The sequence below is a fragment of the Neofelis nebulosa genome, chromosome 2 (assembly GCF_028018385.1).
Source record: "Neofelis nebulosa isolate mNeoNeb1 chromosome 2, mNeoNeb1.pri, whole genome shotgun sequence".
Classification (NCBI taxonomy): Eukaryota; Metazoa; Chordata; class Mammalia; order Carnivora; family Felidae; genus Neofelis; species Neofelis nebulosa.
The window spans coordinates 135,840,649-135,862,231 of NC_080783.1; the positions used below are offsets into that span (position 1 = coordinate 135,840,649).

At 36.7% G+C, this 21,583-nt stretch overlaps 1 protein-coding gene across 5 annotated transcripts in view; it reads left to right on the forward strand.

Moving 5' to 3' along the window:
* Nucleotides 1-21,583, forward strand: part of DPH5 (diphthamide biosynthesis 5) — an 85,857-nt gene that overhangs the window by 7,982 nt on the left and 56,292 nt on the right. For all 5 annotated transcript variants that reach the window (XR_009257910.1, XM_058716404.1, XM_058716401.1 and 2 more), the window contains exons 3-5: nucleotides 928-1,052; nucleotides 8,613-8,721; nucleotides 20,646-20,766. Coding sequence is in view for 4 of the 5 variants with exons in the window: in XM_058716404.1 (XP_058572387.1) it covers nucleotides 928-1,052; nucleotides 8,613-8,721; nucleotides 20,646-20,766 (355 nt within the window). In the remaining variant the exon portion in view is untranslated. The remainder of the gene's footprint in view (nucleotides 1-927; nucleotides 1,053-8,612; nucleotides 8,722-20,645; nucleotides 20,767-21,583) is intronic.

Consider the following 21,583-nt stretch of genomic DNA (forward strand, 5'->3'; position numbering starts at 1 on the left):
ACTTACATGCTGCCACCCATTAAGGTCAGCCTCCTGGGTTTATTCTTTAGAGTTGAACTTCAGGGAATTGGTTCACAAAGCAGTTTGTGTTGAGACTTCCTATATACTTAGAATTCTTTTCTCTCCCCTGGATCTCTGCCTTTTTAGCAGGAAGTAGGAAATACAGTTGTTATTTATTTATTTATTTATTTTCTTATTTATTTTAGAGAAAAAATGAGTGGGGAAGAGGTGCAGAGGGAGAGAAAGAGAATCTTAAGCAGGCTTCATGCTCAGCACGGAGCTTGACGTGGGGCCCATCCCATGATTCTAGGATCATGACCCGAACCAAAACCAAGAGTCTAGCACTCAACCGACTCACCCAGGCACCCCAGAAATACAGTTTTCAATCAATCTTTCCTGCAATTATATAGGAATGTTTGCTGGTTCTGTAAATGACTGAATCTTAATTTTCTATTATTTGTCATTGAAGTTACCTTTTATTTTAGCCAGAGTCCTATAGGTTTTCCTATGGAAAATTTAATTAAACCCAAATTACCATGTATGTTTATAGTTATTATTTAATATATTCATTTTTATTAGTATGTTTATGAAGTAAGACTCATACAAACATGTTCTCTGTTCATTCTACAGTATTCTGCCTGGTCTGTTAGACTCAGATTTAGATAAATTTAAAATGCAGACAGTCTCAGATGTTAGGAGGTCTACCTCCTCTTGGGATATTAAGATAGCCCCAAAGACAGAGTTTAATTGCAACATGTTATAGAGTGCTAGCTCACTGATGAGTCCTATTCAGTGATCTATGTATGGATGTCTGGATGGTTGCCAAAATTTGCACCAGCCCCAGACAGAGATTAGTGTCTGTGTGTGTATGTGTGTGTGTAAATGGTCACCTGCTGTCTCATTTTGATATTGGACTTAAATCTGTAGGAAGAGTTCTACGGAAGAAAATTGATTCTTGCTGATAGAGAAGAAGTGGAACAAGAAGCAGATAATATTTTAAAGGATGCCGATATCTGTGATGTTGCATTCCTTGTGGTTGGTGATCCATTTGGGTAAGTCAAAGCAGATATTTTAATTTATTTGCTTGTTTTTAACTCGGTAAGAATTATTCCATTTAAAACTTTTACTTGCCAGGTCCTAATAAAGGACTGTGTTTACCTAGGTTCTAAAATCTCATAAACTTTCATTATCTTTGAGATTAGTGAAGAAAATCTGCTTGATAAGGATGTCATCATATGTAACTCTTACATTGGTTATTAAGGGTCTGTTCTAAAGTTTGTATCATTGCTTTTGCTATTCTTTTAGAAGATAACTTAGGATATCAAATGACCTAACTAGTATATCATTATTAATAAGTTTATTACATTATCAAGAGTTATAGCTGCCATTTCTTTTTCAGGTAAATTGCAAGCATCTTCTGATTCCTTTATCCTAGGCTTTTTTTTTTTCTTTTTTAATCACTTCATATTTATCAACATTGTCACTTTACTTGCCTTGAATTTAAAAATCTGTCAAGCCTCAGATTTCAATTTCTTATATCCCTTGGGAGCTCTGTTCTTTCCCCATTACTAAAAATATGGGTTTCTACTTGTCTAGTCAAGCATCATCAATCTCTAATGTCAAGCAAAACAGAGGAGTTCTTTGTCTCCAGCTGGTGACCCAAGATTTATGTCACAGATTTAAGGAACATAAGGACAATTAAAGCACTATGAACTCACCACCAAGGATGTTTTTCAAAAAGAATGGAGTTACATGTGCATGTGTCTGTCAAAAAAAAAAAGTAATTTACATCAGTATGGTATGCCAGAGATTATGTTTCCTTATTATGCTTGGTTGCAAATGACATTGTATAATCACACATTTAAAAATAACAGTTTGTTTTAGCCTATGACATTGTTTTCTGTAAGTCTTCCTCCAAATTAGCAGTACCTATTTTTCCTTTATTTATTTCTTTTAGCCAGAAAATAGGAAAATAAAATAAAGGTGATGAAAAATTCTATGTATAAAATGTCTTGAAACTCTTGTAGGATTTTCTCATTAGTGCACTGGATTCCTGCCAAAATTCCATATTTTTTTATAGTGACACCTTCTGAACTCACCAAACTTTCTTACTTGATGGTATAACAATTCTTACAGTCACCTAAAAGAGTAATCTCAGAGTTACTTTTGACTTCCATGGCATCTAGTCACTGACAGAGCCCAATAAACCAGTGCTGCTCAATGTGAGGTTTATAGACTGGTCCCAGCCCACAAATTTTCTAGTCCATGATAAGAACTACAGAAATTGAGAGTAAGCATTTAGAAATTCTATTGCAGTTTTTAGAAGTAATTTTATCTCTGCTGAATCTCATAATTATAATTTGGAGCTTATATTTTGTATTTTATATTTTATTTTCCTAATCATTAATTTTGATTGCATTTTACAAAACTATTGTTCCATGACCATTTAGAATTTAAAGTATTGACCTTTTACTAGTTAGTATGAGAAGCACTGCTTTTGACCTTTCTTTTTGTTAACCAAATTTTTTAAAATCTTTTTTATTCCCTAGTTTAATATAGTAGCCTTTTGTCTGGTCCAGGTACAGATTCTTATTTCATTACCTATGTTGTAGTCAAATTTATATTTGTGAAACCACAATTTGAAAATCTTACGTGAGCTCAAAGTGAGAATTAGTAGCTCTGTCCATTGGCCAGACATAAAAGGTACTGTCCAGCCTGCCCTTCTAACTGTATTTGGTTTTCTTGTACTAGTTTGCCCACACTCATGCCAACCAGTTTGTTCTTCCACCATCATCTTGATTTCTCATTCTATACATCTGTTCAAACTCTTCCCTGCATCTGTAATACCTTTTGGTATATTTCTGATTGTCAGAGTCCAGCCATCTTTTGAAGCCTAACTCAGACATCATATTCTCAGTGATGCAGTCTTTTATTACCCAGATGAGAAATTCTGTTTCTAACTGCTAAAGTATTATTCATATGAGTTTTCATACATTGCCTCACAATGTATTTTTTTAATAAATATATACCTCTACCTTTTATATTTGTAGGCTGTCCTTCACAATTTTATCTCCCTAGTTTCCCTCACAATATAGTAGATATCAATGAAATATTAATGGAAAGAGTTGTTTAATATTTTGCCTGGGGTCACAAAGGAAGATGAGGCATATCTTAGACTGACATTTCTCCATTCAATAAATATCTTTGGAACACTTATATCATGACAGGCACTGTCATGACATCCTACATGCTGGATATATGTTAGATGATAAAACATGGGCTTCACAGTTTAGTAAGGGAGGCTGACATCAATGAAAGAAAAAATAACAAATTTAAAATTTTGATAGGCCTGTCAAGGAAAAAAAGGACTCACAGGAATAGGCTAATTTGTGCAGGGTGTATGGAAAATCCTTTTTGTTGAGGTAATATTTAAACAGGTGTCTGAAAGGAATAGCTGAAGGGAAGAACATTGTAAGCAGATGGAACAGCAAGAATGTATTCAAAGACCTAGAAGGCCAAAGTGACTGGACTAGCAGGGAGAGGGAATGAGAGGGAGTTAAAGAAGTAAGTGAGACCCAGATCTTGTAAGGCCTTGGTGGGGGTAGGGTTTTGTTTGAAGTACTCTGGCACATCTTTGGTGGTTTTTAAGCAGGAAAGAATCACAGTCTGATTGACATTCTTAAATGATCATTCTAAATGCTTGCATGAAGGGATTTAGGGAGACAGGGTGGCTCTGGTAGAAGACAGAAAAAGGCAAACTGGGAAGAATTTAGAAGGAGGAATGCCAGTATTATGTATGTAGGTGAGGAAAAGGAAAGAAGCAAGTTTTCCAGAATTCTGGCTTTAGTGACTGAGTAGTTGATAGTGCCAGTTCTTGAAATGATGAAAACTTGTAGGTGAAAACAAGAATTGGTTCTGGAAATGTTTTAAATTTGAGATGTCATGTAGGCAATTTGATATCTGCTACTTGAGCTCAAGGGGTTTTCTTGGATGTGTGGCTTTTGAATTCATGAGTATATATGGGGTGGGAGAGAGGGAGAGATATGGTGTTTAAAGCTAGAGAAACGGATGAAATCACTTTATTTTTTTAATTTTTTTAACGTTTATTTATTTTTGACAGAGAGAGACAGACACAGAGCATGAGTGGGGGAGGGGCAGAGAGAGAGGGAGACACAGAATCCAAAGCAGGCTCCAGGCTCTGAGCTGTCAGCACAGAGCCTAACGTGGAGCTCGAACTCACGGACTGTGAGATCATGACCTGAGCCGAAGTCGGACGCTCAACCGACTGAGCCACCCAGGTGTCCCTGAAATCACTTTAGAAAAGAACAAGGGGAAAAGAAGAAGACCTAGGATCAAGCCTTAGGAAACTTGTATTTCGTGGTCTGTCAAGAGCCAGAGGAGGAAGAAAACCAAGAGTTTGTTGTCACAGAAGCCAAGAAAAGAGATACTTTAGAGAGGAAAGAGTGGTGAACTCTGATACACTGCTGAAAGATTAGGTCGAGGATGAGGATAGAAAAGTGTAAATTAAAAGGCAAAGAGTTTGGAGTTTTTCTGTGGTGGTTTTATGGAGGAGTTGGTGCTTGAGCTGGGTCTGTGTAGAATTCAGTAGGTGGAAATTGTGGAGGAGGTCTGTTGGACTTAGGGGGTAGAAGGGAGAATTCCACATACATGAAAAATTGAGGCCTAGAGAAAGTGCCTCGATGCTGTTACTACCCTGCTCAAAAACCTTGAGTAGACACTGAAGTTGACTTCATGGCCTAAGTCTTTTAATAGTCTATGTAATACTTTCTTCTTTGGTTACTCTTTGTTTTTATTGTGCTAGAGTCAGATTGTACAGTTTTGCCATTTTGTAAGTGCTTTTGCAGTATTTATCTACCATGTTTTTGCTGCTCATACTTTTTCCTTAAAATAGACTTTTCTTGCCAGTTTGTTTCTTTTGTTACCAATTTATTGACATTTAATTGGCATAACAGCACTGTGTAAGTCTAAGGTAAACAGTGAAATGACTTGACTCATATTTTGAATGGATTACCTCAGTAAGTTTAGTTAACATCCATCATACAAAAAAGAGAAAGAAAAAAACATTTTTTCCTTGTGATGAGAGACTTTAAGATCTACTCTCTTAACAACTTTCAGATACACTGTACAGCAGTGTCAACTGTAGTCATCCCCAGTTTCTGTTCAGTAAAATAGTAGATTCTTTAAGACCCAGCTCAGATGCCACCTCTTCCATGAGTCCTCCATTATTTTATTCAGGAATGAGGGCAGCCTTTTTTTTTTTTTTTTTAAACTCCTGGGCAATTAATTTGCTCTATGTCATTGACCAATAATCATGCATAATCTTACATTCAGATTTGTGTAATAATTACTGTACCTTGGTTATTTTTAATTTACCCACTGGATTACTATTGAGATATGGTAGTTGCAGACAGAATGGTGGGGAATGTGTACATTTTCATTGGGCCTTGAAGAATTAGGATTTGTGTGCATTAAATGCATAAACCTGGAAGAAAATATGGAATGCAGCAAAGCACCAAAATTCTTCCTGATGTACAACCACAAAAATTTTTTATTTTTAAATCCCTTTCCCCTTATCTGAATATAAACTTTGAAAAGTACTTAATCTCAAATTCTTCATTCTAATATTTTTAAAATTGTGATAAGGTTTATATAACATAATATTAACCATTTTAAGCATTTTTAAGTGTGCAGTTCAATGACATTAAGTACATTCACACTGTTGTGCAGCCATCACCATCATCCACTCTTAAATTTTGAAAGAAGGTAATTGAAAGTCAGTTAAGTCAGTTGATATAGTTCTCATCTTTTCCCTTTTATCCAGGTTACTGATAGGAATGTGGAAGTTAATCACATAAAGAATGTAAATGACTCTAAAAACAATTGTATGTCAATAGATCTGACCCAGTCATGTGAGCAATGACAGTCTTAAGCTTTCTATCCCCATAAAGAATTTAGTTGACCAAGGTCACGATTAAACTAATTTTAATGGTGATTCCATTTTGTTATTCCATTCTTTATTTTAGTATGCTCTGTAGTCGTGTATATTTTATAAGCAATGAACACAATTTTTTTTATCCTTATGTTGTGTGCCTTTTCCTTCATGGCACACACATACATAAAAACATATCTTTATTCACTTGTCTTCTATTTGCTTTAATGTAGGTCATTTGATCTTTTTGCATTCCATGCAATGGATGTGCTTGGCATCTAGTAGCTATTCAATAAATGTCAATGTTATTATCATTAGTCCATTTATTTCTCCAATATAAGTAAAGCTGCCATGTATGGATTAATGTATATGACCCTTTTCCCCTCCTTCCATTCTCTCATCCCTACATTTTGGATTTTTTTTCTCCAAAAAGTTTATAATACCAAAGAAAAAAAAATCAAAAGTTTTGAACATGGATATTTTCAAGCATGTATTGTCAAATTACTTTTCAAAGGACTGTACCAACTTACAATGCTTCCAGTAGTTTATGAGAACCATCACTTTCAGCATATCATTACAAATGTTAATGAACTTTCAGATCACAAGCCATAGCACTGTCAAATGTGGCAGTACTGTATCTGCAAACTAATGTTATTATAAAATAAACATACCAAGTCTTACACATTTATTTTTTTTAATTTTTTTTTAACCTTTATTTATTTTTGAGACAGAGAGAGACAGAGCATGAATGGGGGAGGGGCAGAGAGAGAAGGAGACACAGAATCGGAAGCAGGCTCCAGGCTCTGAGCCATCAGCCTAGAGCCCGATGCGGGGCTTGAACTCATGGACCGCGAGATCGTGACCTGAGCTGAAGTCGGATGCTTAACCAACTGAGCCACCCAGGCGCCCCAAGTCTTGCACATTTAAATTGGTCACCTTTATGTTCTTTATTTTATTGATTCCATTGATCAGAACATTCTTGAATGTCTTTTGAAATTGCTTTCAGAGCAATTCCAAGTAATAAGAATATTATTAAGATAAATTTATTACTATTTCTGGGCACGTGGCTCTATCCAAAATCATATATGCATACGTATACACATGTGATTTTGGATAGAGCCATGTGCCCAGAAGTAGTAATAAATTTGTCTTTACACACACACACACACACACACACACACACACACACACACACTTTTCCAGTCACCAAAATGAAGCATTTTCATGATTCGTGATCTAGAAGGAATGCCCAATATGATGGTTTAAACCTGTGTTTCAAGCCAGTTTTTTCTTTTGCATGAAGCAGTATAATTTGGGTAATCATGATGATAAAATACCAATTTTTTCATAGCAGAAATCTGAGGGACTCATTTAATCACATTCATGGCAGTTTCACAAAATCAGATCACTTTGTCAGGTCATTAAATCTTCATAGTATACCAACCACATCTGGTCATTTTAAATGAAGTTGTGGTAAAGAGAGGTATGATTTTAAACCAGGTTTTCTTTCTGCTCATCTATTCAAATAACTCACCAAGTAACTAATTCAATATTCTTTAATCTTAGTGTTAAGTAGTGAAATGCTGTTGAAGATGATATTAAAAACATTCTTTATAACTGTCATTTACATTATTTTTTAAAAGCTTGCTCTAAATCAAATTAATGATTGTTTTTCATACTAGTTTTTATTTTATGTGTGATTAAAAACAGGCTTCCCTGGTGGGCATTTGTTAATCTGTTTCTGACTGCCTCATGGGGTGAAAGCCCTTGATCTTCCTACTTGGTATGCATTGACCAGTTGACAGGTTCTGCTGGTTTGTATGTAGTTTCTCAAACATGCTAATGTTGCTTTCCCCAGCAGGACCTGGAGTTTTCATCCAGGGGAAAAAGGCTTTTAATAATGCAGTTCTAAATTGATGTGGGGTTACATTTCATAGTACCCATACTTACATTTACATATATTCTCTCTCCACCAAAGTCTTACCTTATCATAATCATTAGATTTATCTCAACAAAGGAAAGGCAACAGGCAGAATGTACATTCACATACACATGCACACATACAGTTATATACAGTAACCAGACTGAGAACAGTTATAAATAAAATCACTGCTAGACAGATGCAAAATGCAACTACGATTATGTCAGATAGAACCCTAATATAAAGGCAGAAATTGATAGCCTATAAAAATGTTCTTTATCATCTGTTCTGTAGTATTTCAAAATATAAAAAAAGAAACCTTCAAAATAGAGCAGAAAGTATAGAGTAGGTCTAGTTGTGCCATCATTTAGAACTCAGAGCAGTCATTTTAAGAGTTTAAAGGGGTCCTAAGACCAAAACGTTTGAGAATTGCTGCTCAGGAGTTCACTTGCTGAACTTCCATTCCACAGATGTGTTTGGAGGTATTAAAGGGACAAAAGAGTAAGTACAACTTCCCTTTTTCTCTGTAGCTACCAAGGCTGCTCTAAAAGGGTAACAAGTGCAGTTTAGCACCGTGAAGGGCATGTGTAGACTTAACACTTTTCTTGTCAGAAAGCCCCCAGATTGAGCAAAAGCAGCCCCCATAACCCTTTGATTGGCTTGAACTCATGAAATATTATACCTTTACTGTCTTAAAAAGTCAGTGTTACTTTAATCCAACCTGATCTTTTCCCACTACAGGGCTACCACACACAGCGATCTTATTCTGAGAGCAACAAAACTGGGAATCTCTTACCGAGTTATTCACAATGCTTCCATAATGAATGCTGTAGGCTGCTGTGGTTTACAGGTAATGCTACGAAGATTTTTTTCTTAATGGTAGTTAGCAAAAGTGTTTTAGAAAACTACAAATTGCAGGTAGATTTTGTTATATTTCATGAATTTTAAGATGTTATTTTATGTAATACATCAATGTGTACTAAATTTTTAAATATTAAATATTTTATACTATTTCCCTAGAACTTAGATCTTTTTCCCCCTCATTGAATAGACCACTGAAATTAGCTACAGAAAGACTTTAATCTTATATCCAACTTTCACATACAAAACCAGGGAAATTTAATCTAATTAAATTGGTTCTGTATTCCTAAAGCCTTTTCACACTCTTCCAAATAACTTACTCTGCATCGCTGATGCATATTTTTCCATATGGTTATTATTTTCTGTCCCATCACGAGCATCGTGATACCGCATTTCTTAAAGGAATCTGTAAAAGAGCCAAAAGCCAATCATATTAGGCTTTTAAGCCACCTATGTAATTATCTCAGTGTATTGGTTATTTTTAACCCAACAGTCTTAGTTTTGAGGAGTTAAAAGAGTGCTCCATAACTGTTTCTGGGGTTTTCTTCCAAGCTGCTGAAGTTTGGTATCTTGTGTTCTGATATTCACACATATATGATCTATGGCAACTGTGACTGCTCATGGCCAACAGTGGTTTTAAGACTTAATTCCTTGTTAGGACTTATTCCTATTTCAGATATATTTTAATAGAAAAAAAATGTACATCTTAGAATCTGTGAAATGAGATATCCCCAGTGTGTCTTCCTGGAAAGCATAATTTAAAATAGATATTTACAACAAGAAGATACATTTACATTGGAACACCAGTCTGTGTCTGTTGCTTTAGAGGTGTCTTTATTTTCTGCGTTACCTAGGAAGAATATCTCAATTTAATTGACATGCTAGCCAGTCATCTCAGAAATATTGCCTTTGGTTCTGAAGAATCAGAGAAAAGATATAAATGATTCACCTTTTAGTATTCATTACTTGCACTTAGTTATTACATTTAAATTGGCAAAGAATTTTGCTCTCTTTTGTCTTCTAATAAAATGCATACTTAAAAACCTTGCCAATTCAAGGCCTTTTTGCACTTTTTTTTTTAAGTTTATTTATTTTGAAAGAGAGAGAGTGTTTGTGCACCTGTGCTCACGTAGGGGAGGGAGCAAGAGAGAGGGAGAGAGAATCTCAAGGAGGCCAGGCTCTATCTCGTGAACCATGAGATCATGACCTGAGCTGAGATCAAGAGTTCAATGATTAACTGACTGAGCCAGCCAGGCGCCCCTCTTTTTTACACTTTTAAAAACCCTCTTGAACATTCCTGTGCTGGAGTAAGTGAATGGAATTTCCTGATTCATAGTCCAGTATTCTTTCCTGTAGACCATGTACTTTTTAAGAACTGATGGTTGCCAGGAGAAAGGAAAAAAAGAGAAGAATAAATTAATCATGTGATACACAAAGATGTGTAATAAACCTTAAGCTAATGGAGTATATATATATTTTTCATATTGGTTTTATTTTGTTTTTTGTTTTGTTTTGTTTTTTTTTGTTTTTGTTTTTTTTTTAAATTTTTTTTTTTTTCAACATTTTTTATTTATTTTTGGGACAGAGAGAGACAGAGCATGAACGGGGGAGGGGCAGAGAGAGAGGGAGACACAGAATCGGAAACAGGCTCCAGGCTCCGAGCCATCAGCCCAGAGCCTGACGCGGGGCTCGAACTCACGGACCGCGAGATCGTGACCTGGCTGAAGTCGGACGCTTAACCGACTGCGCCACCCAGGCGCCCCATATTGGTTTTATTTTGATTTCTGGTGAGGAAAGTTACCTAGCCCCTTTCCATCATATTTTGGTCTAAATTATCATGACTTATCATTTAAAGTTTTTTGCTTCTTTCTAAACATAAAACTTTTCAAAAGATTTTTGTCTTCATCGCATGCATATCTGTTATTCAGACTGGCAGGAACGAAATTAGGGTGACCCTGTTCTCCTCCTGATCCTCTAGGCTGATAGACAGGTACAGTGTTATTGTTCTCATGTTTGAAATAGGTGAAGGTATTTGAGAGGAAATTTACTGTGAGAATTGACAGTCTCCATAGAAGCCCTTAAGATCATATCCATATTACATAGATTATTTTTAACAATTCAGCTTTCTCTCAGTTTTATATAGGATTTTTCTGGGCAGCTACAAAGCATTGTTTCCCCATCTTGGTTCTATTCTCTAATCTGGGTATGAAAATGACTTACTACTTGTGTGAAAAACAGGAAGTGCCTTTTTAGGTTCTGCCTTAGGTATTTGATGAAATTTCTATGAAAGTATACTTTTTGTACCACCCAAGTTATTTATATTCTAGGAGAAAGGGGTAATTATTGATACTGTTTCTAAGTGTTCTAAGATAAAAGGCATTAAAAATACAGTCATTATATTCATGGCACTTTTACATTTTAAAACAAATGTATAGATACCCTGCATAATACCTAAGGTTTTCAAAGTCCCCTTCCTTATAGTAGCTGCTCTTTTTCTTCTAAGTATTTAGGGTTAGCATTTATGGGAAAAACAATAACTTAACACGAGTGGTTCTCAGACTTTAGTATTCATGAGAATTACTTAGAGGGCTTATAAAAGAGATTGCTGGCCTTCCCCTGAAATTTTCAGATATAGTAGATCTGGGGTGGGGGTGGGTGTCTAAGAATTTGCATTTCTAGCAAATTCTCAGGTGATGCTGAAGTTGCTAGTACATTTTGAGAATCACCAAACTAGACAGATAAAAACTTTCTTAGAAAGTTAATGAACTTGTGCTTTTTTTTTTTTTTTAGCATGGCATAATTGAAAGAGTAGATTTCAGTTCTCAGAAATATGTTTGCTAAATGTAGAATGTTAACAGGTTACCTTGCCATGCCATCTTGCTCAATTTTTTAAAAGGGAAGTGGGCACCACTTTCGAAAGAGATTCTGTCATCTCTGTGAAAGCTTTCCCATGAGTTCAAAAACAGCCATCAAGTTATTGAACAGAAGTACTGTTTTGGGTAATGTGACAGACCTGAATAGTATATGTTTTACAACGTTTTTACCTTAGGTTAAAGAGTAGCAGTATGGAATTCCTAACCTGGAAATAATGGGCACAGATTTTTTTAAGCCTATCAGTTTGTTAGCCCCTTTTGAACCTATCTTATCATTGTTTTCTAAAGCAGCATAGAGAGCTCAGAATCAACTACTGAGTATTTTTCATCAACTTTGTAGTTTATTAACTAGACTCTTGATTATCAGTATTTTTTTTCAATGTTTATTTATTTTTGAGAGACAGAGCATGAGTAGAGAAGGGGCAGAGAGAGGGGGAGACACAGAATTCAAAGCAGGCTCCAGGCTCTGAGCTGTCAGCACAGAGTCCAACGTGGGGCCCAAACCCATGAACCGCGAGATCATGACCTGGGCCGAAGTCGGACACCCAACTGACTGAGCCACCCAGGCGCCCCTTGATTATCAGTATTAATGAAGGTAAGTAGGTGTGTAGACTAACACTTCAAAACACACAAAACCAGTTGATACACATTCTATTATAGGCATGCCATAAAATAGTTTTTTTTATTGCAAACCCCATATTCCTATGAAAATGTTTCTTGTTAAAGGGAATGTGTAGTAAAGGCTACCAAGTTAGACATCATTAAGAGGTTTAGTGATCCATGTATTCAACAAATATTGTTTGCCTATTTATTATTTGCTTGCCTTGGATACGCTGATAAACCTGTCTAACAAGGTCTCTGCTTTCAAAGAGCTTACATTCTAGTAGGAAGGAGAGGCAATAACAACCATAAAATAAACATCAGGTAGTGGGAAGTATAAGAAATTCAAGTAGACTGATATATGTTAGAGATTTGGCTGGGTCTCTGTTGTAATTGGGTGGTCAAAGGAGGCCTCTCTAAAGTGGTGTTACTTAAGATTAGATATGAATCAAGAAAGAATGAACATATTCCAGTCAAAGGGAATGGTTTGTGCAAAGACTCTAAAGTGGAAATGACCTTGGCTCATTGAAGGAACCAAAGAAGGGCTTATTGGAGAGTAGCAGGCAGGAGAAAAGTGGTCTGAGGTCAGATAGGTAGATAGGGTTGGATCACTAGGCTCTCTAATCCAACATCAGCCATTTGGATTTTATTTGTAGTGAATTGATCATGTAGCAGAGTGTGATTAGGTTTAATTTACTTCAGACTCTGAAGTCTTTCCTTTTGTCTTGTGAAGAATTAGTAGTCCTGGCATAGATATTAATTACATGTATGTTAAGTGAAAGAAGTTTGACACAGAAGACTATATATTGTAGGATTTTGTTTATATGAAATGTCCAGAAAAAGCAAATCTGTAAGATAGAAAGTAGTTAGTGGTTGGCTGGGGTTGAGAACAGGTATTACTTATAAATGGACATATGGAATCTGATTGAAGTGATAAAAATTTTCTAAAACTACATGTGGTTGCACAATTCGGTAAGTTTACTAAAAATTGAATGTACATTTGTAATGGGTGAATGTTACAGTATGTGCATTATGTATCAATAAAGTAGTTTAAAAAATGAATTATAAGAGGTTTGCTAAATGAACAGTAAGGCAGATACCTTCCCAACACAGGGAACTATACAGTTAAAGAGAGTCATGAAGCACTTTGGAATCTTTGAGGTATTATAGAAATACACAGACACCAATGAATACATACATATGTACCACAGAAACCTTGGTTACCTAGAGATTAATTAACACAAGACTGAGAATATATATGTTGGGTAAAAACTGACTATATATTGAGTAGAACTGGTAAAGAAAAAGTAATAATGGAAAAGGTTGAGTTTAATTGCAGATTAAAAGTTCTTGGTTTTACTTTTGCTCAGGCAGTAATTAAGGAGTCCTCTAACTTCTCTGGATCTCAGGTTTCCTAACTGTAAGGGGATGTGGGGACTGGGAGGAACACTGGACATGATCAATGGTTTTCAAAGTGTACCAGGATTTATGAAGCTGCTTCAGCAATTCTGCAGAAATTGAAGTACTTGAGACCAAATAGCAATGAATAAATCCCCAGGGAGCCTTGATCTTTAACCCTATTGATGTTTTATTTAAGAATTTATTTGGAAAGGGGCGCCTGGGTGGCGCAGTCGGTTAAGCGTCCGACTTCAGCCAGGTCACGATCTCGCGGTCCGTGAGTTCGAGCCCCGCGTCAGGCTCTGGGCTGATGGCTCGGAGCCTGGAGCCTGTTTCCGATTCTGTGTCTCCCTCTCTCTCTGCCCCTCCCCCGTTCATGCTCTGTCTCTCTCTGTCCCAAAAATAAAATAAAATAAAGTAAAATAAAAAAACGTTAAAAAAAAAATTTATTTGGAAAAAAAGACTTGGCACTAAAAAGTATGGAGAATACTAACTGAGATCAATTCTAATGTTCTCTAGAATTAGAAGCCAAAAAACCTGGCCTGTTTTCTAACTTCAGGCAAAGGTTACCTTAACCAAGATACATTAGATGCTCAGATTTTCATTGAGTAAATCTTAGGTTTTTTCCCCAATTCAAATACTAGTTATAAACATATAAACTTTAAAATCATGTTATTTGAAATTCCTAAGTAACAAATATTTCTAACACTTGTGAAATTTGTATTTTGAGGATTTTTCTAATCAAAGGAAAATCCATTTATTTGTGTAGAGCCAGGCAAGTTGGTTGTATTTAGGCATTCCTGAATGAAATATCAGGGATTTTTCTCACTACAGAGACGGCAAGGACAGAGTCCTTTTCTTGAATTCTTAAGGTTAAACATTTGGCACCTTAGTCATGCAGAACCAGAATTGTTTTCATTTACCATTGTCTCTGCTTTAGAAAAAACTGTTTTTAAAAAATATTTTTATTTTTCTTGATGATAAGTGACATATATACTCATAGAAAATTAGGAGAATATAGTAAGTATAAGGAAGAAAATATAAGCATCTGAAGTCCCACTACCTGGAAGTAACCATAGTTAGTTACTAGTTTGGTATATTTCCTTTCAGTCTTTTTTTTTAATGTTTATTTATTTATTTTGAGAGAGAGAGAGAGAGAGAGAGCGAGCAGGGGAGGGGCAGAGAGAGAGGGAGACAGAGAATCTCAAGCAGGCTCCATCCACCCTATCAGCACAGAGTCCTATACAGGACTTGATCACATGAATTGTAAGATCATGACCTGAGCCGAAATCGAGAGTCAGACGCTTAACCAGCTGAGCCACCCAGGCGCCCCTCTTTCAGTCTTTTTATTCAATTCTTACCTGGATACATTGACCTGAAGATGACAGGCCAAAGAAAGAAGAAATTACAAATTCTGGCACACTTTCTTTATGTGGTATTTATCATTTCTTGTTAGTCATTTGTGTGATAGAATGAATCTTTTTTTTAAAATTTGGTGACTAAAATGGTTTTGAGACATTTTAAAGGACAGATAAATGAGACAGTTCAGTGAAACCAGGTAGCAATGATTTCTGCATAAAAACTGCATTATCAGTTGCAGCTGACTTCAGGGAAAAGATTGTATAATTTTCTCATCATTACGAAATGCTTCCACTTTCTCTGGCTGTTGCATGAGTGACCTTGATTATTGCCATATGTTCCTCTGTTTATATAATACATTTCTACTTTGGAAAATATGTATATTACTTTTAAAAAGTAACAACTCATTTCCTTCCTTTTTTTCATAGCACAAGACTCATTGTGATAATCAGCATTGTTTTGACCTTGTAGTAGTTCTTACTGTTAGTTTTCAAAAGCATTGAATTGATTTCATTGTTGTCCAGGGACTAATGTAGAAATGATAAAGTCTAACCTTGTACAGCGAACACTAAACTAGGTAATAAGGGGATCCACACTCTACATTGCCACGTAACCTTAGAAGAACGCATCTGAGGAAGCTTCCTGTTCTTTTAGTCACTTTGGAATTATTTTGACCACCTGTGGAATCATGGGCATATTAAAAATGTTTTTCTTTCCATTTCCACTGGAACTGTTTTTAGTCAATATTTTAATAGCCATCTTCTCTCCCACTTAATAGTTTTATTTTTAAATTGCAGATATGATTGTACCATTCTTCTACTTGCACAATCCTGATACATCGTCATCCCATACAGAATATTCAGTTACTCTATGTGTTTACGTGTTGGGCACATAAAATTCCTGATTTACTCATCTTCACATCTCCCTTTGTGTTTTATCACAGTGCCAAAACATATAATCAATATGCAACAAATATTTGCTGAGTTGAATTGCTTATTTATTTACTTATCCTTCCCACCCCAGCCCAAGTTGGTTTATTTTTGGAATTATGTACTTTAAATTAAAATTCTTTCGTTTAATTCATATGTGGATTCTCTCATTTATGTGTGATAACATAAATTTTATAGCTCTTTGGTCTTCAACTTTATGTATCTTGTATACAGTGGGCATGTGCATAATTTTTCTTAGTGTCAGCAAAATCAGTGTTACATAAATGTTAAGCAAAACGCATGTGGAGATTAAAAAAAACAACTCCAAGACCAATATTCTGTATAGAAAACTAGTAACTCTTGATTATGTGGTTTGTGGTGTGTTTTTTGACATCTTTGCTGGCTCAGCTTTCTTTTACCTCACAGATTTAAGTGATCTGATTTAGGATTCATGTTTATATATAAAAGATACATGTGGGGCTTCACAGAGTTGTCTTTAAAAAAAATTTTTTTAATGTTTATTTTATTTTTGGGAGACAGAGAGACAGAGCACAAGCGGGGGAAGGGCAGAGAGAGAGGGAGACACAGAATCCGAAGCAGGCTCCAGGTTCCGAGCTGTCAGTACAGAGCCCGACACGGGGCTTGAACTCACAAACCGCGAGATCATGACCTGAGCCGAAGTCGGCGCTTACCCAACTGAGCCACCCAGGTGCCCCACAGAGTTCTTAATAGCAAGTTAAATTTTCTGAGTTTTCTGAATGTTGAGAAGATATTTTTTAACTTAGAAAATCACAAAGTATTTTTTTGTTTGTTTATTTTGAGGCAGGGGGCAGAAAGAGGGAAAGAGAATCCCAGGCAGGCTTGCACTGTCAGCACAGAGCCCAACATGAGGCTGGATTCCATGACCATGAGATCGCGACCTGAGGCAAGAGTCGGACAGTCAACCGACTGAGCCACGCAGGCACCCCAGTCACAAACTATTTTTTATTTGAATGTAGAGTGACAAAAGTATTAAATCCTAATTATAAAAATGGATTTTACAAAGCATTCTGTGCTCCTGAAAGGAAGGAAACATTGGTGGCAGTGTGATGAGTTAGAAGATTATTAAGGTCATTCAGGCAAGTGGCATTAAGGACTCAAACTAAGGTAATGATAAAAGAAATGAAGTCAGTTCTAGGTATATTATGGAGCTGGCATTGACAGGAATTGGCACATGGTAAAGCTGTCGGGAATTAAGAGATACTTGTTAGAGGCAAGTCGGGCAATAGCTATTTCTAGATAATTGCTTAATGCCATGCTAAATATTGCCCAACAGTTCCCACCTCTGTTAAGTTGTTCCTACCATCTTGTTCTTACCCCAAGATCAAGTTCCCCCATCTTTTCCACCCTTTAAGGTCCAGCCTATATCCTGTCTTCAGGAGTTGTCTTCAGGTGCTTTCCAAGTGGGAGTAATGCTGAACTCCTTCAGTACTGTCTATGTCTCATTTTTTAGAATTATTATTTACTACCTAATATTTATCTTTCTTATGCATCTTCTTGCTTTAACTAGATATTGCTTTATATGTTAATTAGATCATTTTGAGTTTTTATCTTCAACAGATAAAAACACGATCCAATATCAAGTTGGATAAATTGCTTTCTTTATAACTTGCTTCAGATTAAAACAAACAAACAAAAAGACCTGTGTTTATCTACTGTTCTTAGAAAACAGCTCTTTTTATGGTCTCTAAATTCAGATTTGCATCAATACTGTTTTGGGGGAAAATGATCACAGTATAAAGGCCAACATGTATAAGACAGTGCTTAGACTTCTGCAGCCTCAGTTCTTGACACTGTTTTACTCCAGTTTCTTTTATGGTTTACTGGCAAGTCCTTGGATTGTGAAACATGGCACTGATCTTTCTGTTCTTTGAGGGACTGACATCTTAAATGGTGAAACTCTTTGCATAATGTTCCAGAACTCATTGAAGAAGTTTGCAGCACAACCATGGGAATGGTTACAGTCTATAAATCAGGGTCCTAGAAAGCAGTGCTTATGTGAGGCTTTCTTTTAATCCCCCAAATTAGACAATTCCAAGAAGCTTTTCTACAGCATGCTGCAGCTAGTGTTTATATGTGACTAGCATCTCAATTCTCTCAGAAATCATCTATCCCTTTCTTTCTGAATGAAGAATTTACCTTCATGAGTATATTTCCATGACTCTTAAAATATTGAAGGCCCATTTAGAGTGTTTATATATGGTTGCATACGTAATTTTCTTTAACCTCAATAGTTTTATTTTTTACAGAGTAATAGCAATATTTCAAAGTCTGATCAGAGATGCCAAAAATCCCTTTTAGAATGTAAACTGTTGAACTTATCAGAGCTAAATCATAAACTTATTTTCAAATATTTGGTAATATTTTTGAGCTCATTCCAGTAAAGAAAGCAGTTGGATTATAGCAAGACACAGCATTTTAGACCATTTTTATATCATCATTATAAACATATTATTATATCATCAAATCCCTAACATTTATTGTTTTTACTGTGTGCAATGTATTAGGCATTCTACACACTTTATGTCATTTAATCCTTTAAAAAATCACATTATTAGGTTTATAGTTATGCGCATTTTCCCGGGGAGTTTCTCTTGAAAGTCAGGAAGGTTATTTGTCCATGGTGGCCCATCTATTAATGTTTATTTATTTTTGAGAGAGACAGAGACAGAATGTGAGTGGGTTAGGGGCAGAGAGAGAGGGAGACACAGAATCGGAAGCAGGCTCCAGGCTCTGAGCTGTCAGCACAGAGCCCGACGCGGGGCTCGAACTCACGAGCCGTGAGATCATGACCTGAGCCAAAGTCAGACGCTCAACCGACTGAGCCACCCAGGCACCCCATGGTGGCCCATCTATTAAGAACCAGCGCTGTGACTTCAGAGCTCTTGCCTGCTCTGTGAGGTATATGCAAGACTGCATTCTCCATGAGGGCCAGAGCTCGGATTGGCTTCTCACTTTATACCTGTGCATAGCATAATGTGTGGCACATAGTGGATGATCTAGAATAAATATCTTTTAGATAAATTTGCCTCTCATAGAACAATAACAGTAGCAGAACCCCCACCCCCACCCCACCCCAGCAGGGCTAGGCCTATCTCTTGCAGCTTGGGTGAATGTATTCCAGGAATCCCACATTGGAACACATTGGAACTCATCAGCTGGATGCATTTTTCACAGAGAAACATTATATACTTGGCAAGAAGATTCATGACTCTGAATTCCTGCAGTTACATGGCTCTTGCTATACTGATCTGAGAATTTGCCAGGGGATGGCATGGCTTCCATAGATCTTTTTTAGACAGTTTGCAAGTGGACTTTGAGAATAAAGCTCATTGGTAGGTGAGTTGGAAGTTGTGGCCGTGTGAGGAACCTGATGAGCTTTCCCTTAAGAACTCAAAGTCACCATTAAGAGTATCAGTTACAGGTTTTAGGCCTCAGTGTACAAATAGTGAGAAAATTTGAGCTTTCCTGGGGTGGAGGGATAGAGGGCCTTGAATGCTCCAGCTTTTCTGTTTCTGTTCTTTCTGCCTCCCCCTTACCTCTTGCAGCAGCTTCTGAAAACTGATTGGAGAAGCCTCAGGATGATAATCCCTTCTGCAGACCAGTTCTTCATTTGAAGAATGAAAAACCTTGGGCTTAGAAAAGTTCAGTACTGTCCTGTGCACAGTTTGTGGCAGAGGACTAGACTTGATTTCCTGTGTCTAGTGCTTTCCAGCTCTTATAAATTGTTTCAAGCACTGTTTCAATTGAATAATTAAATCTTTACCTAACAACTTTAGTTTTATGTTTTACCATGTATTAAGTCTTTGAATTTAATTGTCCTTTGCACAGTGACTAGATAAGAACTAATATTAGCATATTACTTCACAGTTTGAATAACTTTTTACATGTTTACAACCCCATGAGTAGGAAAGACAGTATGTTTTTACTATCCCTATTTTAGAGATTTAGAAGGAACAATGTCACACAGCTACCAAGTTGCAGAACTAGGATTCAGAACTGAGTTTTCTTAGCATAAGATGTGGAGTTGGGCTCACTTCAGTGAGCTGTGCAGCCAGACTGGAAGCACACTGGAACAAAGCAAGCCTCTTGGTTGTGTGATGGCCAAGTGGGGTGGGTAGGCCACTTGGGAAAGGAGGAGGTTTGGGCAAACCTTCATTGAATTCTATAGTGAGGAATCAAATCGTGGGTAAAGTAAGGGGGTAGGGTTTAAGAAATAGCTGCAGCGAATATAGTGTCTGAATTGTCCTGAGCTGCCATGGTGGAAAGGAGCATTTCTTGGGCCTGTTTGAGTCTTTTTCATTACTCACTAGCTGTGAGACCCTGGGCAGATAAGCTTGATGTTTCTGAGCCTTGGTGGTCTGTAGTGTGAGGATAATAAAATTAACCTAGTGAACAGTCCCTGCTCTGACTGCTCAAAAGTCTTTGTTTATTTCCTTCTGGGTTCTGTTTCAGTATTTTTAGCAACTACATAGCTAAATCGTGAACTGGTTACATATGTTGCTATACTGAATGCTGAACTACTGGGAGCACTACTGTAAAGGGCATCAGAGAGACACCAGCTGCTGTGGACCAAAGAGAACATGTATTTTGTAAGAGATTTGATCCCCCACTCATCTCAAGTCTGGGTCACACTTCATGTTTTGGTTGTTAACTTTGAAAGAGTAAGCAGTGAATTGTTCTATCATTAATTAATGTTTTTTTACTTTTTCTAGTTGTATAAGTTTGGAGAGACGGTTTCTATTGTTTTTTGGACAGACACTTGGAGACCAGAAAGCTTCTTTGACAAAGTAAAGAAGAACAGACAAAACGGCATGCACACGTTATGCTTACTAGGTGAGGGCTTTGGAGTTTCCTTAAAGTCACAATATGGAGTCGTCGTATTATTCTCATTTTGATTTTGTGTTCAGGTAAAGCTGTTCTGTGCATAACTAGCTAGAGGTTAAGGAACGACCTGGTCTAGCTGCTCTGTGTGCCACATACTTCTCTTACTCTCAGGGAGATAACGCATTTTCTGCTCCAAATACCACCTGGCTATTCCCTTGTGTATACCATAATTCGTGCTACTCCCTTCTTATGCCCTCATGAATCCACTCCAGCATTCTATTATCTTACCCGTTTATCCATCAAAACCCTGTTCTTGTCAGTTTACTGCAATTCAGCAGACCTGTATTAAGCATTTATTCTTACCAAGTGCCATCCTTTGTCTTCCTAGAGATGTTTTTTGAATACCACAGTATTGATATCAGAATCACAGAATTACAGATCTGAGAGAGACTCTGAAGATCATGTTATTGAAGCCCATTTTACAGATGAAGTTGAGGCCCAGAGATATTTAATCATTTTCCCACTGTGTCACCCAGTTTATCAGTGGTGGAATTGGTAGAATCCAGATAACCTGTCATTCACAGCTTTTTACTATATCATGCTGCACTTTATGCCCGTTGTAGAGTTAGAGTTTTTTGGAATACTAAGGAAGTATTAGACATGCGTCCTGCCCTCAGGGTTTTGAAATTTAGTTGCTATGTACACAAAAGTTTAAAGAACAATTAAGTTCTGTTGTATGAAGAGGCAGGAAGGACAAACCAGAACTTTGGCTCTCGATTTCTCTTTCTAAGAGCTTCCCCCTTTTCTTGGCTTTCCTGGGAAAAGA